This window comes from Phodopus roborovskii, unplaced genomic scaffold (genome assembly GCF_943737965.1).
Source record: "Phodopus roborovskii unplaced genomic scaffold, PHOROB, whole genome shotgun sequence".
In the NCBI taxonomy this organism is placed as follows: Eukaryota; Metazoa; Chordata; class Mammalia; order Rodentia; family Cricetidae; genus Phodopus; species Phodopus roborovskii.
In genome coordinates, this window is record NW_026126585.1 from 11,052,568 (window position 1) to 11,079,544 (window position 26,977).

The window sequence follows — 26,977 nt, forward strand, 5'->3', positions numbered from 1 at the left end:
GGAACAATTAGAAATTCTAAATAAGGCTAGGGCTGTATGACAGGAAGACGCTTTTATTTTACTAAGGGATAAAAATACTACGATTAACAATCAAATAGCCCTTATCTTCCAAGGACATGTGTAATTGTGTCTACTATTCATTTTGGAAAATGTATGCAAAATGAAAATGTTAACTTGGAGAATATGTTCTCCTGAAATTTTTGATAGGTTGTGATAAATCTAGGCATGGCATGGTATTACAGACCATGTGTGCAGATGAGACAATGAAGTCATGTAATTCAAAACATACTTATGAATAAATGTCAAATGTTTGTCGATGTTAAGTTGTGGGAAGAGCAACATCCTATTACTCTGTCCTTCCAATTTTTCTGTGCACTTGAGATTTTTTTCAACGAAAGGTTGAGGAAACAAGAATAAATAACTATTTACAAGGGAGTTTAAAACATTTAAACGAGCTATCTTAAAATACTAATTTTTAGGTGGAACTGTAGTAGACACTGAGGAAAATTAATAATTTCAGTGTATATACTGTAAGTCCAACAAAGCTGAAAATTAATGCTTAAAGCTCATGGCAAATTTCTAAAGAGAACTCTGACACAGAAACAAAGGGAAAAAATCAGTCTAATAAAAGAGAGCATAAGGCACTGATTCAGGATCGATCAAACACATCTAGTTAAATAAATTTTACTAAGTGAAATCAATACGTGAGGAATAAAAGGAGACTGCAAAATTAAAGCCATAGCAGAGTTTTAAAAATATTAAAACTGTTTCACAATGAATGACCTTTATGACAATAAATCTAAAAATAGGTAGTGAGCATTATCCCAAAATAAAAACATAATTAGATCCATTTCATGAAACAGAATCCTGAAGAATTAAATAGACTGAATTGCTTATTTAAAAGCACTGCCCTGGGTAAGCAGTTCTGCCTGCCCCTGAATGAAACACTCTCAAATTATTTATGAAGAGTAACTGTATGGGCTGGAGAGAGAATGTACTGGCCCTTAAACTATCTCTAGACCCAGGCCCCCTAATCTGCCTAACTTGGCCACATCCAAAGCTCCTTGTCTATTGCCAAGCATGCAGGGAGAAGGAAAACATTCTACTTACTTTAGGATGTATCTTTATTTAATGTGCACAGGTATGTGTCTGCACACGTATATGTAGAGCACGTGCATGTCTAGTACCAGTAGAGGCCAGAATAGGGCACAGACCTCCAGGGACTGGAGTCACAAACAGCTGTGAGGCATTGTGTGGGTGCTGAGAATCAAACCTGTGTCCTCAGCAAGGGCAGCCAGTGACTTCGGACCCTGGAGCTACTTCCCCAGCTCCCACACTCACTACTTTTATTGGTCTAGTACAAGTAACAATTTCACCCAGCATTTAGGAAACACAATTACAGATTGACATCCATGTGACACTAAGAGCAGAGCGGTGTAACTGCACTTCAGTCACACTGTAGTAAAGTGATATGCAATCCAGGGGCACAAGTTTTATTCCTGTCACCCAGTCCCTTCATATGACATGCAATACTAATAAGTCAAATGAGAAAACAAAGTGTTCTCTGCATAAACATATGATATGAAATGTTGAAGAAAATTTAACACGTGATTGAAATACAAGATAGGAGTTGGTATATTTTTTCTTAATGTGATTCATATTAGGGATCATATACCACACACACACACACACACACACACCAGCTCCTCACCCAAACAGGGATACACTTGACACGTTTGACTCAATCTTAGACAGGTCCAGGGTTCTCCCAAACTTCATAAGTATGGAATGTTTTATTAGAACCAGAATAAATGGGTTACACTAGATGAAGGAATAAGAATGGAAGAAATACAACAACTCTTCAAAGGAGGTGCTAGCATGCCTGGGAAAAATGACAGAAATCAACGGTGAAATTAATTCAATGAAATTGAGAGTTGGTAAAATCTAACCAAAGAAGTCTTTAGGTGCCCTCACGGATGCCAATGGGTATGGTATTAAGGTTTGCATTTAGCAAACATTTTCATTATCAACAAAGAACACAAAGTATCTAGGGAACGTTATATGTAGAAAGGCATAAAACCTGGAAGGTAAACATCAAGTCCTAGCTCGGCACAGTAGGAGATTTCAGCTGTCACCCTACAGAGTGACTCAATATTATTGTGATGTCCCTTCCAAGTCACTGTAGCAAATAAACCCAGCTGCAACAGAAATAATAGCAAGGCAGAGCCAGGGGGAAGGCTAAGAAGGAAAGGGCAGTTGCTGTCAAGTGTACATACCTGCCACACTAGTACTAGGGAGCAGGGACAGGAGGACCCTGGAGACCACCAGCCAGGCAGCCTCACTGAAATGGTGAATGCACGTTCAGTGAGAGCCCTCACTCAAAAACTAGGGTGGAGAGAACTAGAAATCTCCCAGAGCTGACCTCTGGGTCCACACATTCATGTGCAGGTACAGGCACATACACTTACACATATACTTACACAACACACACACACACACACACACACAAAATAAAAAAATAAATAAATAAACATGCATCTTCATTAACAACCTGTGAAGGTGATCCTTCAGACTGGAGAGAACTCAGTAAGGCTGAGACCATCTGCTGCTCTTCCAGAGGACCTGAGTTCAGTTTCCAGCACCTACATCAAATGCTTCAGGAGCACCTGTAACTCCAGCTTGAGGTGATCCAATGCTCTCTCTGCCCTCCATGGGAATTGCACTTATGGACAAGTATTAAAAGTGTGTCCAGGTTAAGCCTATAACCTTATCTGAAACAGCCATGAACTTTGGATCTATACTCAGATTCTCTCCTCAAAATGCCTTGTTTTATATACATAAATGTCCCCAAATCTGAAAGTTACACAGCTGAAGCACTTGTGATGCCAGTCATTTCAGACAAGAGATATTCTATCTGTATGGATTGTAGATTCACTCTCCGACACAGCACAGCACTCAAGGCATGCTGTGGAGTCCAAAAGGCCCTGGGTTTCTCTCCCAAAGCTCACACAAATACTGCTGTCACAGACACACCATGTTTAAGAGCAGGAATGGGGATAATTTTAGCTGATTAACTTTTAAAATTTAACCTAAATTAGTTCCTAATGGCCAGCTATAACTACACCAAGATTAAAGATAATTAAAATACCATGTTCATTGCCCTTGTATAAGTTATTATAAATATCAGCAAATGAATACCTCAAAAACACTATTACAAAGGTTCATTGCACACTGTCCATCCACAACTCGACACCTTCAATCACAGGACTGATAGCTACTGTCACGTCTTAGATAACATTATAGGTGATATATATATATATATTATATATATATATATAATATATATATATATAGTTACATTGTTTGTTGGGCATGCAAAATTATATTTTCTCAAAATGAAAATGGAAATTTTCTGAATCATTTTATGAATTATGAATCTAACCACATGCAAATGTCTAGAACCTCAAAAAATATTAACAATCACAAGATTACCCTTTGAATGGTCACAACAAATCTTTAAAGTGTCAGGTGTGTCCTTCTTGAGGTCTGGTAGATGGGTCAACAGGCCAACCATGGGACGCACAGGTGTGAGGACCAAACTCCTGATTCCCAGCACCCACTTGAACATCAGGTGGCATCAGGTAGATGTGACAGCTCGCTTTTAATTCTAGGAAGGCAGACATGAGGAATTCCCAAAGCAGGCTGGTTAGTCAAACTAGCCACATGGCTGACCTCTGGATTCAACTGAGAGAGCCTGCCCAAATGGAGGGAAAGGGCTATGGGGAAGACTCTTGTAGTTAGCTTTTTGATTCCACACAAATGCACACGCATGTACCCATGTACCCACATGTATGGGAACATCATGGACACATGCACATACTCCACACTCATAGAAAACAGAGGATACATCTCAGGATTTCCTATGAGAAGAATAACATTCGTGGAGTTTCCCTGATGAGATACTGAAATAAGATAAAGCAGCGGAGTAAGTCTGTAAGCACTGCAGAATCTTACCATAATGAGGTGACATTTCAAGAAATAGATTCTAGGTACCCAGAGAATATGTTCTGTCTTTATCCTGTGTCAGCCGAGACGCCTAGATTTCACCCTGATGACTAGCAATCTCCTGCTTAGAAAGTCTGGAACCAAAGCCTCATTCCTTCCTCATGCTTCATGTTGCGTGAAAGCCTGTTCATGGTGAACACTCTAAGAATCTAGCATTCAGAGAAACCAGCATCTTAGGAACTGCTGGTTGTGGGACTGGGGACACAGCTCAGTTATTAAAGTGTATGCCCTAAAAGCTCGAGGTCCCGAGTTTGATCCTGGAGATGAAGACAAGAAGACCAGCAAGTCTCGACAAATTGGTGAGCTCCAGGTCCAGTGAGAGACCATATCTAAAAAGCTAAAGTGGAAAATAACTGAGAAAGAAGACACTTGATGTTGATCTTTCCATAGATGTTGTGTTGGTTTGAAGGAGAATGTTCCCCATCATAGGCTCCTATGTTTGAGCAATTGATGGATGGCCGGTTGGTGGAATTGTTTGAGAAGAATTAGGAAGCATGACCTTGTTGGAAAAGATGGTTTTGGCATTTCTGAAGGTCTTGGTTAGCTCTCACTGCATCTCTGTGCCCTCTGCTTGTAGATCAGACGTAAGCTCTCAGCTACTGCTCCAACACCATGCCTGCCTGCCTGTCTCCATGCTCTCCACCACAATGGATACGGACTCACCCTCTGACACCGTAAGCCACCAATAAAGTGCTTCTCCTATTAGTTGCCCAGGCCATGATGTCTTATCACAGCAAATGAAAAGTGACCAAATACACAACACAACCAGGAAGGAGCTCTGAACGCAGCATGGTGGGGAGAAATGAAGAGGAGGAGGCCATGAAAAACAGGATCAGGTAATGTCATGAACATGGGTGAGAGTGATCAGTTAGAGGCAGCAGAAAGAGAATTTTCTTTTTTAAAAAAAAAAATGTTTTACATGGAAATCAGCAAATCATCAAGGATGTTTCTCAAAGAACTAGAAATGGATCTTCCACATAACCCAGCTATACTGTCCTAAGCATTTCCCCACGGTCCCTGAAGTCAACAAGTCACTGAGATCTGCATACATCAGAGTTCACTGTAGCCCTGTTCCCAACAGCTAAGCTATGCAACCAAACTGGATGTCCTGCAACAAGGAAATAGACAAAGAAAGGGTGGGTTTGTTGTATATAAAGAGATATTTTCAGCTATGAAGAATGAAGTTCTGTCATCTCAGGGAAAATGAATACAAACAGAAATCACCATTTTAAGTAAATTAAGGCAATCTAAGGTAGATAAATATTTTATGTTTTCCTTATTTGTGTTTCCTACATTTTATAAACTCAAATAAAATGGATGTGTATATATTTAAAAAAAATGGAAGTAAAATTGTCTAGGGAAACAAGGGGCAATTGGGAGAGGGGGGGCGTGAAAGGTGAGGTTGGAGGGAATTATGCTCAGTGTGTAACACCTACTCTACAAAAATTCTAATAGACTGAAAAGGTGCTTTGGGTTGGAGATATATCTCAGTGGGAGAGCACTTGCCTAGCATGCACAATGCTATGAGTTCTATCCCCATCATAGCAAAATCAGATCAGAATTTTCAGAAAATGTACTAACAATTCAGCATCACAATTTTATCGTGGATCACACACTAATGTTACTTACAAACTCCCTCTGATGTTGCTGAATTTTAAAGCAAAATTTTAATGGCTACTTGATGACTGTGCATTATTATAAGCTTTCAGTCTGTGCTCCAGACTTTACACATCCTCAGGTGTCCAAAAATTCAAAAGATCAGACCTTAACATTCTAATTCTGGCCTTTTATTTTCTTTCTTCCTGCATGGTCCAGTGAACAAATGATTTCTCAGTTGCTACAAAGATGCAGACTCAGGACTGGACAAGGGTCCAGGGAGAGGGCTCATCGGGTAAAAGCACTTGCCACCAATCCTAGTAACCCAGGTCAGATCCCTGGGACCCACTCAGTGGAAAGAGCAGATCCACTAGTATAAGTTGTCCTCGGACCTCAACAAATATTCAGTGGTACCTGCGTACACAAAACACACACACCACAAAATAAATAAATGTTGAAAAAGGCCAAGTCCTAACTGTACACAGAGATTTCAAAGATTACAACACGAGTCCAGTACTGTCCCTGTGTCACTCCTCTTAAGAAGCGAAGTGGGTGGCATCCATCACTGTAAATATAAGTAGGCACACGTAGGATTTACCCGGTGCACCCTAACGTGTCTAATTAGGGGTCAGCATCTAGCTCGCCTGTATTTAGAACAAACACGAGGACGCTGTACCCCACAGAGCAGGATTAAGTTGATGAAGCTCATTATCCAAGCAGAAGTAGGAGAATCACGAACCAGAAATGGATGTAAATGGCTTATAGAAATTAATGACAGGTCTGCCACAGTTAATGAGTAAAAATAGTATGTGTGGGTCATGCTATGAGGATTTGAAGTTGACATCAAAGAGTTCTGGTTTTTGCCAACACTGCAGGACACAGAAATGGCAGGTGGCCATGGTGTGCCCTGGCAATTCTTGCTTCCATTTAGGGGGGAAAAATTCTCTAAACATCATAGCATGTGATGAGCTTGTTGGATAAGGTTTAGAAAATGGACATTCAAGAGCTAAGTCATCAGGGGCAACAAAATGGCACAATGGATAAAGTGCTTGCTACATAAGCAACGGTAGTGAGTTCAATCCCCAGCACTCACATTTAAAAGCTCAGACACAGTGATGCAAACTTATAATCCTAGGGCTGGTAAGGCAGAGCTAGGAATATCCCTGGAGCTCTTCATCAATGAGAGTGCTTCAAAAAATAAGGAAAAGAATAAATACACAAATTATTAATAAATAAATAAGGTGGAGTCTGATGGAGAAAGATACATGATGTGACTCTCTGGCCCAAACATGCATGCACGGGCAATCATACATGCACAAGGCAGGCTTTGGCCACATATTAACCCAGACAAAGCTAACAGTTCCTATGGGGAGGCATGAGAGATGTTTTCTCATTCTCACTTCAGGCGAGCCTCAGGTCCCTCCAGTACCACCTGGAGGGAGTCTGCACAAAGAGGTTGGCACGCTTGTCGCCTTGAAGCAGGAATCTCCAGACAGCCTGAATCTGTGAACTTTTTGTAGTTTGTCTGTCAACACACAGACTTCAATGCAGCAAGCAATTCCAAATTCTTCTCACTGCACAGCATCCGATGCTCCCGTTACTTCTGTCTGTAGCACACGGTTCCCAGCCCACTATGGGCTGTATGTGCCTAGCTGTATGTGCTCATCACAAGATTTCATTTTCTCAGAAGTGGTAGTCCACTTTTATATTAAATCGGATTATCAACATCCCAGGAAGGAGGCTGGGAAGGTGACTCAGTCAGCAAAGTCCTTCAAGTCCAAAGACCAGAGTTAGATCCTAGAACCTCTGTCAAAAGCTCAGTGTGGTGGATGGAGCACAAAGGCAAGCTGAGTGCCAGAGAGGTGGAGACAGGCAGATCTCTGGGGCTCACTGGCCAGCTAGCCTATCTGAGTTGGTAAATCTAGACCCTGTCTCAAAAACATACATTGGAAAATGATTGAGGAAGACAACCAACACCCAGCTTTGACCAATGGCCTCCACCCTATGTGTGCATGCATGCACACTTGAACACATACATGGGCATTTCACACTTAAACACACTTACACATATGTGCATTCCTACTTAATCACACGTATTTACATAAAAGCCTGGCTGCATTTTCTAGTTACCCAAATTCCAGACCTCCCTAGCTGACCTCTCTCCATGTGTTTCTTGCTGAGAACTTGATCAACTATTGCCTGCAAAGCTTAACTCATGTCTTCGTTATGGAAATATTAGGATACCTGCTTCTGACAGCAGTCCCAGTTAAGCAATGTGCTTTCATATCTAGCCATGTTTCCTAGGAAAACTAATCTATGTGTGTGTGTGTGCATACACATAAATGTATACATATATAAGTATGTAACAATAAGGAAGAGAAAGAGGTTATCAACTTGAGAGTGGGGGAATGTAAGAGAGGTTCAAGAGAGGTTAGCTGGAAGGGGAAGAATAATATTTCTATTTCGACTAAAAACATATTTAAGAAACTAAGTTTTTATTGTGTATGTGTGTGTATGTTCATGTGCATATGTGTGTGCTGGTGCCCATGGAAGCCAGAAGAGAATATTAGGTCTCTTAGAGCTAGAGATTCAAATCGTGACCTGCCCAATATGGGTGCTAAGAACTTTTAGGTCCCCTGAAAGAGAGTTGTACGCTCTTAACCACTGAGCTGTCTCTCTAGCCATCTCTTTAGTTTCACACAGTTATGTTTAACTGTTAGCCAATGACAAAAAAAATGAGTTTTCAAATAGTAATTTCATAACGAGGACAAAGAAAGCTTCCCTGCTTTCAGGCTGCCAGGAACATGACTTCTACAGCACAGTGGAGATTAGTGCAGAGAGTCAATGTTTGTACTAACACGGTAGGAACTGGAAGAATTGAAACGTGAATTACAATAACGTATACATACAAAGGCCCAGCTCTACCATCCGCCTTCAGCAGCATCTTCTGTTCTCTCTAGCTGGGCTCTTAGATAAATACATTAGAAGAGCACTCGTCTTTCCAAGGTTCCTGAACACTGAGCCAAGAAATTCTCACTTAGTAACTGTTCCTTTCAGAAACTGCCTAAAACTACTTTTTCCCCCCATTGCCAGCGAGTTGGCCCTACCAAGTTCTAGCAATTTGTGGGGTGCTGATTTCCTTCTCATTGACTCCAATGTGAACTCTTATCCTCACAATAAAACCTTGGCTTTGGAGAAATAAGGAAGACTTGAAAATAAAAAAGGGCCAGGCAATTTACAAGCAGGATTAGGGTGGAAATGGATTTTCTAAATTTAAAACACCCCTCCCTTTCTTCAAATAATGATTTATATTTTAGGAATCTACAAGAGAGTAATTGGATATGAGTGACTCAGGCTGGAATTGTAGGTATTTTGCCTAAAGGTTATTAGCGATTAGTGCCACTGGGGGGGGGGGGGTGGTTATTAAGTTAGAACAGGAAACCTCTTTCACAGGATGGCAAAAACCGAACTTGTCATATGGTCATGACAAAATACATCATATTTATACTACAACCACACATGCTAAGACTGGAACTAGGGAGATAACTCTTAGTTCAGTGGTAAAAATGTTTCTCTAGATTGATTGGATTGATCTTGAGCACCACCATGATAACAACAGGAAAAGGTGCTGGGTGGGGGTGGCACACACCTTTAAACCCAGCACTTGGGAGGCAGAGGCAGGCGCAGATCTCTGTGAGTTCAAAGCCAACCTGGTCTACAGAGGTAGTTCCAAAACAGTCAGGGCTACACAGAGACACCCTGTCTAGAAAAAAAAAAAAAAAACCAGGAAAAGGAAGCTGACCAATTGGAGTTGTCCATCAGCAGTCATGATTAAGTGGGGTCAGATAAATAAGTAGTGTGAGGAAAAACGTCTCCAGTGAGGCCTTTGAAAAGTGAAGACAGAGAGAAAGCATTTAAAAGTCTAGAGCTAACATCTTCAGAAAGCCTGGTGAGATGGCTCTTCTTGGAAATGTATGCAGTGAGAGCATGGGGACCTGTGATCCAGCTGGGAACCCACATTTAAAAGACAGCTGCAGCACTAATTGCCTGGACTCTCTCTCAGCACTTGGAAAACAGAGTCAGGTGAACTCCTGCAGGTTTCCCATGGCACCAAACAGAATCAAGGGTTACAGCGTCAATGAGAGACTACCTCAACAGTTTAAGATGGAAATTACTTCAGAAGACACTCAACCTCTAATATGCGAGCACACTCATGTGGGCACGCACGCACGCATGCGCATGCACACACACACACACACACACACACACACACACTATTGTACAGATAAGATAGAGCAGATACACACACAGTTCTTAATGGCAACATTAGAGTCAGGTGGCGAAAGACAGGGTGCTGATTTTTAAAGATTTATTTTAATCGTGTGTGTGTGTGTGTGTGAGAGAGAGAGAGAGAGAGAGAGAGAGAGAGAGAGAGAGAGAGAGAGAGAGACAGAGGAAGAGAGAGAGAGCATTTCACAGAAGCTAGAAGAGGGTGTGAGAGAGATGGGAGCTAAAGTTACAGAAAACTGTGAGCCATTTCCCCAGCCAGCAAGAGGGATACTACATCACCCAATGTGAGACTCGCACAAACTCTAGTCTGCATTGAGTTGAAATGCTGTGGTCACTTAGGTGTCACTCTGACATTCCTACCTTGGGAATGCCCTTCGCTGTGATGCATGGAATCCTACTTCAGTCCCAGCTGCCAGGTTACAACTAAGTGCTATGGTTTCTCTCCTTCAACAGGCACACTACAGGTTTAAATAGTTGTCAGGTCAATGGCTGTATGGTGATCACGAGAACAGGAGTCCAATCTCCCACATCACATAATAATAATAATAATAATAATAATAATAATAATAATAATAATAATAATAAAGCTTGCCATGAGATCACATGCTTGTAATATCTGCAATGTGGTGAAGAGACAGGCAGAACCCTGGGGCCAATTGGCCGGCCAGCCAAGTTTACATGGCAAACAACAAGCCATCACATTTGTGGTGTCCAAAACTCGTAACTGAACTAAATATTCCTGATACGATCTGACCTGTGAGAGGACCACATTGAACTTGTTGGCTGGACACCTGTTACATTCAGCTCTATGCTACCCATTGTTTCATATAACAGAAAAGTAAGGCCAGGTACTGACAATATTTGAAAAATCCAAATTAAGATATATGGGATAATTTTTGGAGTTTAAAAAGCTATATCTCTCCACATACAATATAGTCTCAAGGTCGAGAAGATGGGAACCCAGACATGCCTGGGAATCCGTATGAAAGAAGGGGAATAAGGAAGTAGGGTGGTCTTTGAAAACCAGGTAGGACTTACTGATTTTCAACATGAAGACTAGTGAGAAAGGCTGCGGGCACAGGAGCAGTGAGCCAGGAAGTCAGACTGTAGAAACCATGGTTAGAAAGAGGAACATTTAAGACTGTCACTGGAACCTGCAGCCCCTTTGTCCTGTTCTACATTTTGCTAGCCACCTTTAGGACTCAGACTTCCCTGCGCATTTATTTGATAATCTAAACTTGCAATGTGATAACGACCTGAAGGACCTAGGGCTGGAGCAATGCTTCTGGAACATGATTGCTGCGTGAGGAACTGAATTCAGACCCCCAGCAACCCACTAAGAGCCAGGCATGGGCACACACACCTATGGGCCAGCACGGGAGGGTGTGTGAACAGGACTGCTGTACTTCACTGGTCAACCAGTCCAATTACCAGTTCAGAAAGGGATCTTGTCTTAAAAAAAAGAGAAACAATAGATTTAATGGGGGAAACTGGTGGAAAACACCTGATGCTGATCTCTGGCAGTCACGTGTGCACTTGTGGATACACACACTCTCTTACATTCCTGTGCACTGGCACACACACACACTCACACACACATACACACACACACATGCACTTAAGGAACAATATAATAACATATCTCCTCAGGTGACAACTGCAGGTGACTTTCCTAGGTCGCCAATTTTATCTATTTATTTATTTTTCTGGGAATGAAAACTTGAAGCAGCTGATGTGAGAAAGGCGTGTTTCAGATAGGCATGACTTTGAGTACGTTTTAAATATTATGTTGGAGCAAATATTCCCTAAAGCAAAGACATTATCACATGCATGTCTGATCCAAATTGCAAAACTGGCACTTATTTGTGACATTGAAGAATTACATGTTTACCTCCTGCAGAAGACCCCATTCATGCTGCTCCTCCCCCTCCTCCTCCCCCTCCTCCTTCCTCTACCTCCTCCTCCCCCTCTTCTTCCTTCCACACAAGGACCCACGAGACCTAGGCTGCCTGAAACTTGTGTTTCTCTGGCCTCTGCTTCCTGCGGGATTACAGGCATACATCAGCACATCAGACTTATGGGTGCTAGGACCAGAACCTAGGACTTTGTGCAGGACACACAAGCAATCTACTTGCCACGCCCCATCTCCAGACCCTCGTTACATCAAAAGTGATATGGCGGAGTCAAATGACACAAGCCTGTAGACCTGGATCAAAACATTAGGCTTCCAGTTAGCCAGTAAGTCTGAACCAGTACCAGACACTGCAGCTTCCCTTCAGAGGGACTGTAACCTCACTGCCACCACTGTGGCCTTGTTAATGTCCTGTGACTGACTTTCTGTTGTGCCATGCTGTGCAAACTTTAACATTATTCAATAGAATGATTTCCTGGAAACCCTTTTCAAAGTGGCCCCAGACTCTGACCTCACTCTGCAGCCCACCATCTGCCAGCGTGCTTTTTATTACCTTGGAATGTGTAGGCCAAGAGACAGCCTGGGAGTCAGAATGCTGAGTGAGCCAGGGAGGTACATGAAGATACAGCTGCTCGGAAGATAGGTAACTGCTCCTCCTAACTCTTAGTGGTTTTACGTGTATAATGCTTCTCGTTGGCTTCATTACCTCACACCTTCCCCTGATCCACTCAGGTTACTAGGTGGGTAGGTAGGTATGTAGGTAGGTAGGTAGGTTGAGAGATAGATAGAGTATATTATATTATATCATATATTATATATAATACTTAATATAATGTATAGTCTATTATATATTGTTAATACTTCTAAAATTGGTTTCATCTTTTTTCTATTTTTTATTTAAATTAGAAACAAGCTTTTTTTACATGTCTATCCCAGTTCCCTCTCCCTCTCCTCCTCCCCTACCCCCACCAACCCCCTATCCCATCCCCTTTCTGCTCCCCAGGGAGGGTGAGGCCTTCCATGTGGAGTCTTCAAAGTCTGTCATATCACTGGAGCAGGGCCTAGGCCTTCCTCCATGTGTCTAGGCTTCCGAGAAGAGTATCCCTCTATGTGGAATGGACTCCCAAAATCCATTCGTATACTAGGGATAAATACTGGTCCACTACCAGAGGCCCACAGACTTCCCAGGCCTCCTAACTGAGACCCATGTTTAGGGGGTCTGGATCAGACCTATGCTGGTTTCCCAGCTACAGACTGGGGTCCATGAGCTCCCCCTTGTTTGGGTCAGCTGATTCTGTGGGTTTCTCCAGCCTGGTCTTGACCCCTTTGCTCATCTCTCCTCCCTCTCTGCAATTGGATTCCAGGAGTTCAGCTCAGTGTTTAGCTGTGGGTGTCTGTTGCTGCTTCCGATTGTATGAGGGTTCGGGAAGATTCCTTACCTCCATATTACAGTGTGGTGACTGATGGACATGGGGCTGGGAACTTGCTGGATTCATGATAACTCATGGGGACCACAGAGTTCACATCTATGGTTCACCATTATTGGGTGTCCATGGAAGTGGAGCTTGAGAAGAAAGCAGGCACAGGTCCACATAGAGCATCTTGGATTGTGTCTGGCCAAGAACTCAGATGTGCTTAGCAACCTCAGCCAACCCTCCAGCTGATCTAGAAGCTTCGTCTGCTTTCACACTTCAAGTGCCCTCTCTCAAAAACTGAGCAAATGTACTCACTTCTTGGTGATCTTTGACCCAGATCGCCTTCCCTTGGGGTTATTTATATGGCCTAATTGGGTGATCTTTGACCCAGATCGCCTTCCCTTGGGTTATTTATATGACCCAATTGTAATGTGCAATACACACCGGGCCACAGCATAAGCTCTACAGGAGAAGACTCGATTTTGTACTTTCTCTTCCTAAGAGACCCAAATACTCCTCTCCCAGATCCTCAGGTAAAGGTGGAAACCAAAATCCCTCTCAGATTTCTGAGCACAGACATATCTATAAGATCGGACAGGGGAAAGAAAAGCTACTCCCATCCAGCTAGGAGATGGCTCAGTGAGGAAGGGTGTGTGGAATGCCAGCTGGAGGACCTGAGTTGAGTTCACAGTATCCATGCAAGAGCTGGGCATGGTGGGGGGGGGCACACAGCTCTGACTCCAGCAGGTGGATGCAGTAAGGATGCTCTGAACACTCTCAGTTTCAGAGAGACCCTGTCCCAAAAAGTCAGGAGGAAAGCTACTAATAAAGAAACCCATTGTCAACCTGTGCCCTACATGTGCACACATGGGTGAACACACCTGCAAACATGCTTCCTATTCACCCCCTATACCAATGTGACTCCTCTCAAGTGTGGTTACCCCACACAGGAATGCGCAGCATTAACCTTAACAATCGCTTCTTGAAATCCACTCCTATAGTTACGAGCAAAAGCATTGTGAATTTTTCATAAAATAAATTAACTTTTCATAAATTAAAATTAAACAAAAAATACCCTCCACCATACATTACCCATTTCATTTCTCTTTCTAAATTAAAAGGGACCTTTCATCATCTTTTACTGCATGCTCACTGCAGAGTTTATCAAATGTATTTATATCAAGTGGGCCATCCAGCTTGGGGTTTTCCTTTTAACTGCATGAGAAATGTCTGTAATCCTTATTTTCCAAAATAAAGCTACAAGATGCCTTTTGCTTGGGGTGCTTTATTTAAATTTCAAAAAATTGCATTAGGCTCCTAGCTGTTATGTTGTTCAGTACAGGCCTAAACATAACAAGGAAGCATAAGACAAATGTCTTCAGATTGGTGATTTGTGTAGTCAGTGCCTTCTGCAACCTGTCATTTCAGAGCTGGTATACTTTGGGACTATTTCTCAAAGAATATAAATTTATTTAAACTCTGTGTATGTGTGTGTGTGTGTGTGTGTGTGTATGTGTGTGTGTGTGTGTGTTGTGTGTGTGTGTGTCTGTGTGTGATGAGATCAAAACACAGGGTCTCTCCCTGGGCTAAAACTCAGTAAGTAGATTAGGTGGGCCTGCCACAGAGCCCCCGAGACCCACCCACTTGTTTCTAGCTGTTCTCCACAGGAATTACAAGGGCATGTCACCATACCTAATCTTTCCACGTGTGCTCTGGGTACTGAACCAAGTGCCTTGTTTGGGCGGCAAGTCTATGCCAGCTGAGTCATCTCTTCAACCCACAACAGTGTAGCTTTTAAGTCATCCATGAGCCTCCTCTACAATATATTTCAATACTGGCTTTTGTGTCCCTAAAAACCATCATTAAAGTAGGCATATATCCCTAGTTCCAGTAGAAGGTACATTCATGCTTCCCTAGATTAATCTAGCAACTCTGTCTATACTGAGCTGCTTCAATAATTAAATATAAATAAAACTAGAACTGACTCTGTCATTATCCTGGGAATAGTCAAGCCCTAAAATATTTTCTAGACCCCTGATGACCTTTGTTCATATACTGGGTATCCCCTAAACAAACAGGCAAGCAGATCACACACATATCACCCAAATAAAGTCTGATATGAGCCTGTGCAGGCAGCGATGTGTCTTCCTGGGGGCTTCAGAAACATGAAGGCTGAATGTGACCTCCCTCCTTAAAGCAGGGTCAGAGCTGACAATAAGCAATCCCTTGGTGTATGGCTTAACTGCACCCTCTCTTAGATGCTCTGGGGATGGTGTAAGTATTGGAGCATGAGTCAATGCCCTGTTTCCTTCTCCTTTGTGCTGGGCAGAAGGTGTGGCTTAGAGGCCAGACTCTTATCTTGGTTGGGGATTAGAAGGGCCTGACTCTCTCAAAGGATCCCTGGTGGGTAATTGGGGAAATAGCATTGATGGCCATGGTGGGGGGGGGGGGAGGCATAAGTCTTGCACTTTGCTGGGAACACAGTTATGATTTAGAAATTTAGCCCAAGGGTTGAGAAGAGGGGAACCAACAGCTTCATCGCCTGTGGCTTTGGGGAGGTGTCCCGGAGCTGTTGGAGAGCTGGCATGGGGTTCCCTTTCACTCTCCTTGTTAGAGAGCACTGAATTCTGCCTCTGCTACTTATCTAACCTCCTCTCCCCAGAGGTAGTTCTTTATCTCTTGAAGGGATTTAAACAAGCTGCAGCTCTTATTTTATGTCCACTATGTCCACTGTTAAGCAGAGTAAGTTTGCACGTTGCCAATTAAACCCCCCCCCACAGTGGAGGCCTATGATTACAGCAGAGGCAAGGTATTTTAATACTCATGTCTCCTTAGTCTACATCAATTAGCTCCATGAGGAAAGAGGTATACTAACTCTTGAAGAGGCTGGGTAGCATAATTCTGAGAGTCAAGATGCATGGGATGAAAATCTCAGACTCTGAGACAGCCAACGCTGAAAGTGATGTGGGATCAGCTTTTGTTTGTACCTATGCTTTACAACTATGAGCCCCCCCCCCCCTTTTTTTTTTCAGTTGAGCATTAAAGACTTTTCCTCTCAGGGCTAGAATGATACACGGCTTCCAATGGACAATTTTAATATTATTCTTTTAAACACACACACACTGAATAACTACCGAAGCATTTTTTGAAATACTGTTTTCACACAGTGTGTGTGTGTGTGTGTGTGTGTGTGTGTGTGTGTGTGTCTGTATACCTGTGAAGGTCTGGGGATAAATTACAGAAATCCGTTCTCTTTCTACTATGTGGGTCCCAGAGATGAAACTCTGGTCATCAGGCTTGTGTGTGGAGAAGCATCTTTACCTTCTAAGCTGGCCCAAAAATGGAATTCTGTCTGTGTCGGGAAAGAGTTCTTTTCAGGAAGTAACTTCATTAGAGGCATGGGATGCCAACGCTTCTATGGGAAAAGTGTAGAAAACCTCACTATTACAGGGAGCATGGATGAATCTTTGGGGTGAGGGTCATTTTATTCCTGTCTTCATTGCTTTTGGGGAAACATCTGAATCCAGAGAATGAAAGCAAAATTATATTCATTCTAAATTCCTTCCCTCAGGGTAAGGCTCACACTCAAACCAGAAAGCAAAGGAGAGTTCTATTTTTCAAGAATTTTAGACTTGTTCAAATCATTTGATGGCTGGAGGGGAGGGGCTTCGCGGCTTTTCTTCTAACATGCTCTACGCATGTTGTTCAATTAAGCGCTGCACTCTTTCTGCCAGTGCAGGAACTGTGCCCCCTGGGAAGCAGCAGTTAAGTGCTTTACCAAGGCAAACAGTTTGTGATCAATACTTCATAGATTCTTGGGATTAGTTATTGAGGCTTCATCTGCCCTACTGAAACGTGATGGAGAAAAACAAAACAGAACAAAACAAAAAGCTAGAGTTTCAGTCTAGGGAGATGACTCATTCAATAAACTACTTGCCATGCAAATATGAGGACCTGAGTTTGGATCCCCAGAAACTATGTTAAAAAAGTCAGGTATGGTGGCATGCACCCATAACCTCAGATCTTTGGAAGCAGAGTCCAGTGGATCCCTGGTCTCCCTGGCTTAGCAGTCCAGCCCAATTGAGGAATTCCAGGTAAATGAGAGAGTCTGTCTTAAAAAAAAAAAAAAAATGATTGACAGCGACCAAAGAAATACCAGATCTCCTATGTCTTTTTGCCTACACAGACAGACAGACAGACAGACAGACAGACAGACAGCACTTGCAAGCACTTGGTTCTGGCTCTCCTGAAGCACACATTCACTTGTTGACAGTTTAGACTTCTCACACTGCCATTAAGTCTCACTACCAAGCTATCTTGCCCATTATCTTTAGGACTAAAAGCATGGAAGGAAGGTTCAAGTTTTCTGTTATATATTTAGGTATCAACACTAACATACCATCTCCTAAGGTGCGCCAAAATGGGTCAGTTTGGGGAGGGTGTCTGCCTCTGTGTGTGTGTGGGGGGGCGTACTCATTTGTGGAGGCAAGAGGCTGACATGCAGTACCTTCTTCAGTTGTTTTCCCCCTTACATATGTGTAACACGTATGAACAATGGTAAGGGCCCCAAGAAATTTTTACAACTGTGTGTCACCTAGTATTTTTCCACATTTGTTTGGTCACAGTATATTTTCTTAATATATCTGCAGTGACTCAGGCTACTGATATTTCTGGGTCTACACTTAGGACAAGGCTAACATGTGTGTTTCATTTAAAAACAGTGATTTTCTTCAGGGACATGAGATATTAATGTCCTCTGGTAAATACTAGGAAAGTCACTGCAGGTGTGTTAGGTTGTCACAATGTGTGTTCCTGGCAGGCAGTGAGTGACAACCCTATTCCTATGGCAATGAAATAGCCAGCTTCACTAGAGTTTGTTGAAACACTTCAATGATTATGAACTTGGTGTCCTAGTATGCTTTCTCTTGAAATGACCAAATCAACATGGGGACAAAGGAGTTTACTTAGTTTAAACTTGCAATGTGCTCTATCACCGAGGGCAGTCAGGGCAGGAACCTGGAGACAGGGACAAAAGCAGAGATGGGAAAGAGATGTTGCTTTCTGGCTAGCTTCCAAGCTCTCATCCAAATGTCCCAAATGCCCAGTGGGGCCCTCTCACATCACTCAGCAATCAAGAAAACACCATAGCCACAGGCCAAGCCAATTTGATGGAAGCAATTTCTCACTTGAGAGTCTCTCTTTCCAGCTGACTCTTCTTTCTGCCATCTGACAAAACCTAACAGCATGCATGGTAACCTTAAGTCTATGGGTGGGCATCTGGACCTCTGCAAATACAGTTGTCTTCTGCAGATCTCCTTATTCTTGTGTGTGTGTGTGTGTGTGTGTGTGTCTAGGCTGGAGGTCAACCTCATAGGTCATTTTTTATATGCTGTCCACCTTGAATTTTGAGACATAATCTCTTACTAGGAAGAAAGGAAGATCCCACAACAAGCTGTGTAACAAGACTAGCCATGTCAGTAAATTCTAGATTTGAATGAGAGACCTTGCCTCAAAGAACAAGATGGAAAAGTAATGAGGACGATTCCTAACATCAACCTTAGAACTCCACATGAACAAACCATGCACCTGCAAGCACAAACATGCACACACACACACACACACAAACACACACACATATGTATATGAAAGAAAAAGAAAAAGAGGACCAGAGTTATAAGGGGATGGAAAGGTAAAAGATGGATTTGAAGGAATTAGAGGGAAGAATGAAGAGTAAATATGAATAAAAAGAGTAAATAAAGATGTATAAAAATACATTTATGTATATGTGAAGTTCTTAATTAATAAAAATATATTTTAAAAAATTATGGGTCAACTGATACATTCTTCCAGTAGTATTTTTTACATAGGGAACCAGAATTATTTTTTTATTGCTATGACCGAAGATCATGCATGAGCCGAACAAAGGAAAATATACAGCACTTTATCCCAAACTAGAACTACTTTTGTAGGGGAAAATTTGAGGTTAGAACGGAGAAAACCCTGCCCTCCAAGAGGTAAAAAATGGACAGGTAAAGAAATATCTATAGGACTTTGTTTCCCTTCCTCTTGGGACAAGGACAGCTCATGAGACAATTCTCATGTAGTATGACACACATGTAATAATGGACTAGCAAATGCATTTCAAAATCTAAGAGCTGCAGAAACTTTAGGGAAAGGAATTCAGACATCGTCATGGAACCTACAAAAGACACACTCATAGGACCACAGAAAACTAACTAATGACATCACAGCCAACTTTCCAGGCCATTCCCAAGGGACCTGGGGATGACTAACTGACTTGCGAGTTTCATTTCCATGTTACCAATTTCTGATACAGGGTACTTCCTAACCCAGAGTCAGAGCCCACCATGTAAAGCAAAATCTCAATATGAAAAAGATATTACACAGAAATCTTCCTGGACCAACCTTCTCACATGAATAACCAGAAACCTGATGTCCTCAATGATCTTTGAGCATGGAAGTTTGTAGGGAATTTGTGTCTACTTCTAAATTTGCTATGTGGCATTCCTACCTGCTTGCTCTAAGCAAATCTTAGACCTCAGGACTAAGGTCACCAGCCGTTTGCTTGTTTTAACTATAAATGCCATTCTCTAACTTATTACATTTTAAAACTAGAGTATCTTAAGACACTCTTTCCAAACATCCTATGTTTATACAATATATTTGATCATATTATTTTTTTCTTGTGGCCACTTTTCACTGCTAAAATTGTTATATAGCTCTAGATACACACACATATAAAGAAGCATCAAACCAAGCATCTACTGATAATACATTATACAGAAATTAACTTTAAAGCTATTCTTTCTATAAAAAAAGTTATGTAGGTTTATTATTTACTAAAAATAGATGCAAATTTAAAAACTAACAAGATGGATATGTTTGTTTACTTTTACATAAGCAATTAAGTCTTGGATGAATATCTGACACTGTAAGAAACAAAAAACAAATCTTCAATATTTTCATAATCAGCTGATATTTTTATCTCACAACTGTCAATTTTGTGAATACTACTTCACATAAATGCACAGTGCAAAAAGGCAGAAGTATGTCTAGGGCCATTAAAACTGATGGAATTTCTGTCCTAATTCCATGCCAAAATTCATTTAACAGATCATTTTATGAAACTCAAGTTAGCGACTTAACCATCGATTTAAAAATCAAACATTCTAATGTGGCACAGTCCAAATATATCTTAATGTCTTAATGTGTTGCTTCCATGCTGTGGATCACCAGTAGGAAATATTTTTTTGGGTTTTTTTTTGTTTTTGTTTTTGTTTTTTTTTGTTTGTTTATTTGTTTGTTTTGTTTTTTTCCTTTGCAGTGAAACCTGTTTCTCTCAGATCATTAAAAAAATAATAAAGTACAATAAAGACACTAAACATCGTAACACAGCAGCTCTGGTTGCTGAGGCATGTGCCTTAGGCAGCATTTGGCATGGCAGTGCTACACAGCTTGACAAGTATGAGGTATGCTCAGAATGAAGGTTGTGACATCGGTACAAGCTGCAGGAAACCTCGGCATCATTGCCGGCTTGATTTGGAATCAGAACATTCAGAAGTCTGTTCTTGTTTCCAGTTGTTTGTGCGATGTGAACCCTCCAGAGACTATGACTGACACTCTAGGAAGCGGGATTCTGCATAACCTCTGGTGATCATGTGTACACAAGTAGTTAGTTAGACATCATGTAGAAGGAGATGCATATAATCCAGCTCATTTCCTGTTCCGTGATCAAGACAAGTTACCAGAATTCAGCACAGGACATAAAATGCTTGCCTTGGATGCCCAAATACTGGCTTTGAAATTCATAACATAATTAAAAAAATCTAAAGCTATGGAAGATACTAGCTGAGCCTACAGAGATAGGAGTGTGAATGAACTCACCGCCACAGACTTCGGGTTTGATCCCTGAGTTGTGTCAGCAAGTGTTCAATGCATTTATTCGAGTCCATGTATTCCTGCAAAAAATAGAGCAAGAGGAATAAAAACTCACTACAGATGCATGTTCATTCACTGGAAATTACACTCGAAATTTTCAAAACAATATTGAAGCTTTCATTTTGAAGTAGTTTATTTCATCAGTTTGCCATATGAAATACAAAGCCACTGCAAAAAGAAAAATCACTGTAGGATGGGGAGATTGTTTACTGGGTCAATGAGGACCTGAGTTCAATCCCCAGAACCCATGTTTAAAAACTTAAAGTTAGGTGTAGTGACCTGTGTTTATAACGCTGGCCATGGGGAAAGGGAGATAGATCATTGAGTCTTCTGGTTCATCAACTTAGAATTGGTGAGTTCTAGATCAATGGCAGACGCTGTCATGAAAAATAAAATGACAGCACCCTGGAAAAGATAACTGAGGTTGACTTCTGTCATTCCTGTGTGCACACATGCATGGGAAGTCACAGGAACAGTTACTGTGCTCTGAGACTACATCTCTATCTGTCCAAGACCTTTTTAACACGAGATAACCCTTTCATCCCTCTCCCCAGTTCTAGAAGCCTAAGCAGACACAGTCTACACATGAGGTCATTTGAACACAACGTCACTTCTCTACCTCATGAAACTTCTAGAAAGAAACGCCCAAAGTGAATCTTAGGTTTATTGAGTCAGTGGGAAACTCCTGACTTACAAAAAATGCCAGCATTTCATGTTTATGAACACTGGAGTCCACACGCTCTACTGGAGAAGAAATATTACATGTATGTAGAGGCCTTGGATTTACTGGTCTTGAGGTAGGCATTTCCTTTCTTTCATTCATTCTTTCTTTCTCCCTTCCTCCCTCCCTCCCTTCCTTCCATTCCGCCATTCATACTTTAAGAAGTTATTTATTTATTATGGATACATTGTTCTGCCTGCATGACAGAAGACACCAGATCTCATAGATGGTTGTGAACCACCATGCGGTTGCTGGGAACTGAACTCAGGACCTCTGGAAGAGCAGCCAGTGCTCTTAACCTCTGAGTCATCTCTCCATCCCTGGGGCTGGCAGGAGTAGTCAATTTCAAGTAAAAATAAACTATGTAGAACATTTTATATGGGTGCCATATTCTATGGCCACATTCACTTTCTTACATCTACACCTTCACCTTCTTACATATACATGTGATTTATAACTACACTTGTGTGAGTTTAGTCTTTTTTAGCATCTAAGAACAGCTAAAAAGTAAGGCACATCCTGTTCCATGAAAATGTGACGCAAACGAGGCAGTCTTTTATCCAATATATGATGAATTCATTTATTAAAATCACATGATTGAAGCTGTGTGGGTTTAGCTCTGGGTCATCTATTATGCTGCACTGGTCTACATGTGTGTGTCTGTGACGCGCCATACTGCTTTCCTCTCTGTGGCTTAATAGTACAATTTCAGGTTGAGGGGTGTAACACAACCAGCATGGATGTTTCATTTGAAGATTACTTTGGCTGTTCCAAGTCTTAGGTGTTTCCATATGGATTTCAGGATTGCTTTCCCTAGAGCTTGGTGTTTTGATGGAAACTGTATTGCAACTATAGATGACTGGTAATATGGCATTTTTATGTTATTAACTCTGTCAATCCATGAGCATGTGAAGTCTTTCCACCTTCTAGTGGCTCTTGGAGTTTTTCTTCTATCTCTTAAAATAGTCATGGTGGGGGTATTTTACCGATTTAGGTAAAGTTATAGACGGTGCATACCACCTGATGCGGCTGCTGGGTATCAAAAGCAGGGTATCTGCAAGCACAGCTTCTCTAAGCCACCGAGTTATCTCTCCAGCCTCCAAATCCATTACTTTGTATGCTATTTTAACATTGTACATAAACTTATTTGTGTTACTAAAGCCATGAAAATCCTATAGGAATATCTGTAGCCTGTGAAATCAGAATTCTGAATTCGTTATTTCTGAATACATGGCCCATATACGATAGTGCTTCGGTGGCTAACTTGCAAACGTAGCGTGTAAGATGCTAAGTGCTACTGCACCACTCTGAATATCTTTTCCTCTACGGCTTGAAGAGCTAACCTGAAGATCGCTGCTTCTCCGCCACAGCCAGCAGAGACTGAATGATACACACTGGTTTCAATAGTACAGCTGTCGGGAAACCTGCTGTTTTATTTCTGTGGGTTCTGAAATACGCCAGGAGCTCTAGTTAATATTGATACTTTCCTTTCTGAAGTATAGATCCATTATTAAACACTATACATAATCTCTCACTTCTATGGGGATATTCACTTAATGGGAGAGTGGAGTGTGGCTAAGAGTCGAGCTGGAGCCCTTGGAAGATTCCAGACCTGAGCCTGTGTCCCAGGATGTACACAGCTGAACCTGAGGACCACTTTACTACCTTTCCAAAGACATTTTAGCATGCAAATATAATGCATTTTCAGAGTGCCAAATGTCTCTAAAAATTATTATTTAAGATTTTACCGTTCTTAGCCGAGCACTGGTGGCACACACCTTTAATCCCAACACTCTGGAGGCAGAGGCAGGCAGATCTCTGTGAGTTTGAAGCCAACCTGGTCTATAGAGTGAGTTCCAGGACAGGCTCCAAAACAATACAGAGAAACCCTGTCTCAAAAAAAAAAAAAAAAAAAAACATCAAACAAAACAAAAAAGAAAAAGATAAGGAAAGAAAGAAAGAAAGAATGAATGAATGAATGAATGAATGAATGAATGGGATATTACAGTTCTGTAACAAATACTCAGGTAAAAAGTCATATGCCTAGTGGACTGATATGCATTTTCAGAGAGTGAGACCTTAAATAAAAAAGCTGGGTGTGTTGAAATTGAAGCAGGTCAGAGATCCTTGCATATCCATGATTATTGTTGCAAGCACAGATGTTCATCATTAGATGAGTGGATAAAGAAAATGTTACACGAGCGCACACACACACACACACACACACAGAGAGAGAGAAAGAGACAGAGAGAGAATAAAAGTAGACAGTGTGCATGTGAGTACGTGTGTATCTCTCTGTGTGTGAGAGACAGAGACAGAGAGACATGGAAGTAGAAGGCAGACTTTCAGGGATAAGAAAACTACACACGGGAAGTCAGCTAGAGGGTGAAAACAGCAAGACACATTTTATTAGATATAGATAAATATGAAATCTAATGAGAGTCAATATTATATATGCTAATTAAACATGTATAATAACTTGCTTGCTTTCTTTGTTTGTTTGTTTGAGACAGGGTCTATCTGTGTAGCCTTGGCTGTCCTGGAACTCATTATGTAGACAATGATGGCCTTGAACTCACAGAGATCTGCCTGCCTCTGCCTCCTGTGTGCGGGAATCAAAGGCATGTGCCACCACTGCCCAGTCTTCACAATTATTTTTTTTTATTTTACATATCGATCCCAGTTCCCTCTCCCTCCCTCCCTCTTTCCCTCTTTCCCACTCTCCTATAAAGCAGAAATCTTCACTGTGGTAGGAAGATGCAGCAGATAACCTATAGTTTCCAGCATTCTGATCAATACTGACCCATATTTGAAAATGCTTGACATTATCAAACATCTATTCTGCAATAATTTCCTTTGGAAAAATAAACCTAAACATTTATCATAAGCAGAAACATGTTTCATTCACTTCTTCCTTTTTAAGTCAATGACACTTTAAACACTGTCCTGTGCCAAGCAGCATGCCATAATGTGTAGATATATCATGTTGAAGGAGAAGGTCACTCTCTCAGGGAGCTTACTTTGTGTTGAGGGAGAAATAAATGAACGTAGTTATTTCAACCAGGCCCATGCGAGCTATGGAGGAAACTGACAGCTGACAGAAATGACCTGACATGAAGACAGGCTGATGGCTAACAAAGACAGGATCTAGAGTTACCTAGGAGATAAGTCTCCAGGCACATCCTTGAGGAATTATCTAGATTAGGTTAGATTTCAGTTGTGCCTGGGAGAAATTATCTAGATTCAATGAATTGAAGTGGGGAAAACCTCTCTAAAAGTAGGAGTCACTATTCCCTGGCTGGGGTCTTAGGGTGAAGAAAAAGGTGAGCTGAATTCCAGCATTCACCTCTCTTTATTCCCGGACTACAGAAGCCACATGACCAGATACCTCACGCTCCTGCTGCCATGATAGACTGTACCCTTGACCTGTAAGCCAAAACTAACCCTTCCACACACAGGTTATTATTTTTTTTTTTTGGTACATATTTTGCCACAGCAAAGGGAAAAACAACTAAGACCAAAAGGTACTTTATCATAAAGCCATATATGTTTATCTCTCTACGTCTGTCTGTCTCTTGACAGTGTCTCACTAGCCATGACTAGCCTCAAACTCTTTATACAGGCCTATGTAGTCTTGAACTTCTGAGTCCTGGTATTAAAGGCATGTGCCACTGACCCCAGCCTCATAAAGCCTTTTTAAGAAGAGACAAGAAAGGGAAGAGAAAGGGACCCGACTACGGCATGCATTGAAGTCAGATAATAATAAAAGCCCAGTGCGGTTATTTGGAAAAGAAAACAGAGGACAGCGAGGTCTGGGAATATGAATGAGAGCGAAGAGTCTGCAGTGTAGTCAGGTTTAGGCCGGAATGGATGCATGCACCCTGGGAAACAGTTTGGATTACAGCTCCTGCACTGAGTGGTGTCCTCATGTTCAGCCCATGGGCATTCAAGTTGACAAGTACAGTAATGGAGCTGTAAAGGTGGTTCAGTAGCTAAGAGCGCTACAGAGGACCTGGGTTCAGTTCCCAGCACCCCATACTGTGCCTTACAGCTACCTGTAACTCCAGTTCCCGCAATAATGACAAACACTTTCTGACTCAGTGACAGAGCTGCTTCAAATCCTGTTGCATGCCTCAGCTTCCTTGTCTTTCTCAGAAGGGTAAATGATACTTAGCAATGTCGAGGTGTGATGAAGTGTAAGTAAGTGTATACCATGGTGCATGCTGTGCAAGACACATAGCTCTCTTCAGAGCCCTGCCCACCTCCTCTCAAGAGCTCTCCCTTCTCAAAATGAGGACACTACCCATTTGTCCCTTCCAGAGCCTCAAGCTTTTTCTATTTGCAGAGCTTATGAACTCAAGTTTTCTGGAGACGCTGACCCTGTATGCAAGCTTCTGCTGATGGATGAACCTTGACTGATAAGACCAAGGGGACGGTGCGAAGATGACATTTTTCAGGCAGACAGCCAAGATAATCTTGGGCCACCTTAGCTTTGTAATTGCTATTTACCAAAACAAACTTATCAGACCTAACGTTTGGGGACTAGTAGGTAAAGTTCTTGGACTATCTCGTTAAACTCAATGGATTGTCAATCCCAATGCTGAGTCTTTGTCATCAGATACAGAGATTTTCTCATGTTCACGTACTGATCAGTGTGTGTGTGTGTGTGTGTGTGTGTGTGTGTGTGTGTGCGCGCGCGCGCGCGCGCGTGCGTGCGTGCATGCGCACATGCATTCATGGGAAAGAGGGAGAGAGAGAGAGAGAGGAGGGGGGAAAATTGGAGAGAATTGGAAAGAAAATTAGAGGTAGGGGAAAGAGTGTGTATGTGTGTGAATTTCATTCTGTCATTTTTTTTTTTTTAATTTGGAGTCCATAACACTTCATGTGTCCTTCAGCCATAATGGAGTACATCAGGTAGGATAATTCTAAGCTGTGTGTGTAGGCCATGATCAGGTATCCTTGACCTTGGAGAAGCAACCCCATTAAATAAAATGGGAGTCAAGATATTTGGCCCAATTG

The 26,977-nt window shown here is 41.7% G+C and overlaps 1 protein-coding gene across 1 annotated transcript in view; it reads right to left on the bottom strand.

The window, feature by feature from the left end:
• The window catches only part of Nckap5 (NCK associated protein 5), an 806,966-nt gene that overhangs the window by 535,811 nt on the left and 244,178 nt on the right, over positions 1–26,977 (bottom strand). Inside the window, exon 3 of the mRNA XM_051203949.1 lies at positions 21,184–21,257. Within this exon, the coding sequence (XP_051059906.1) occupies positions 21,184–21,257 (74 nt within the window). The remainder of the gene's footprint in view (positions 1–21,183; positions 21,258–26,977) is intronic.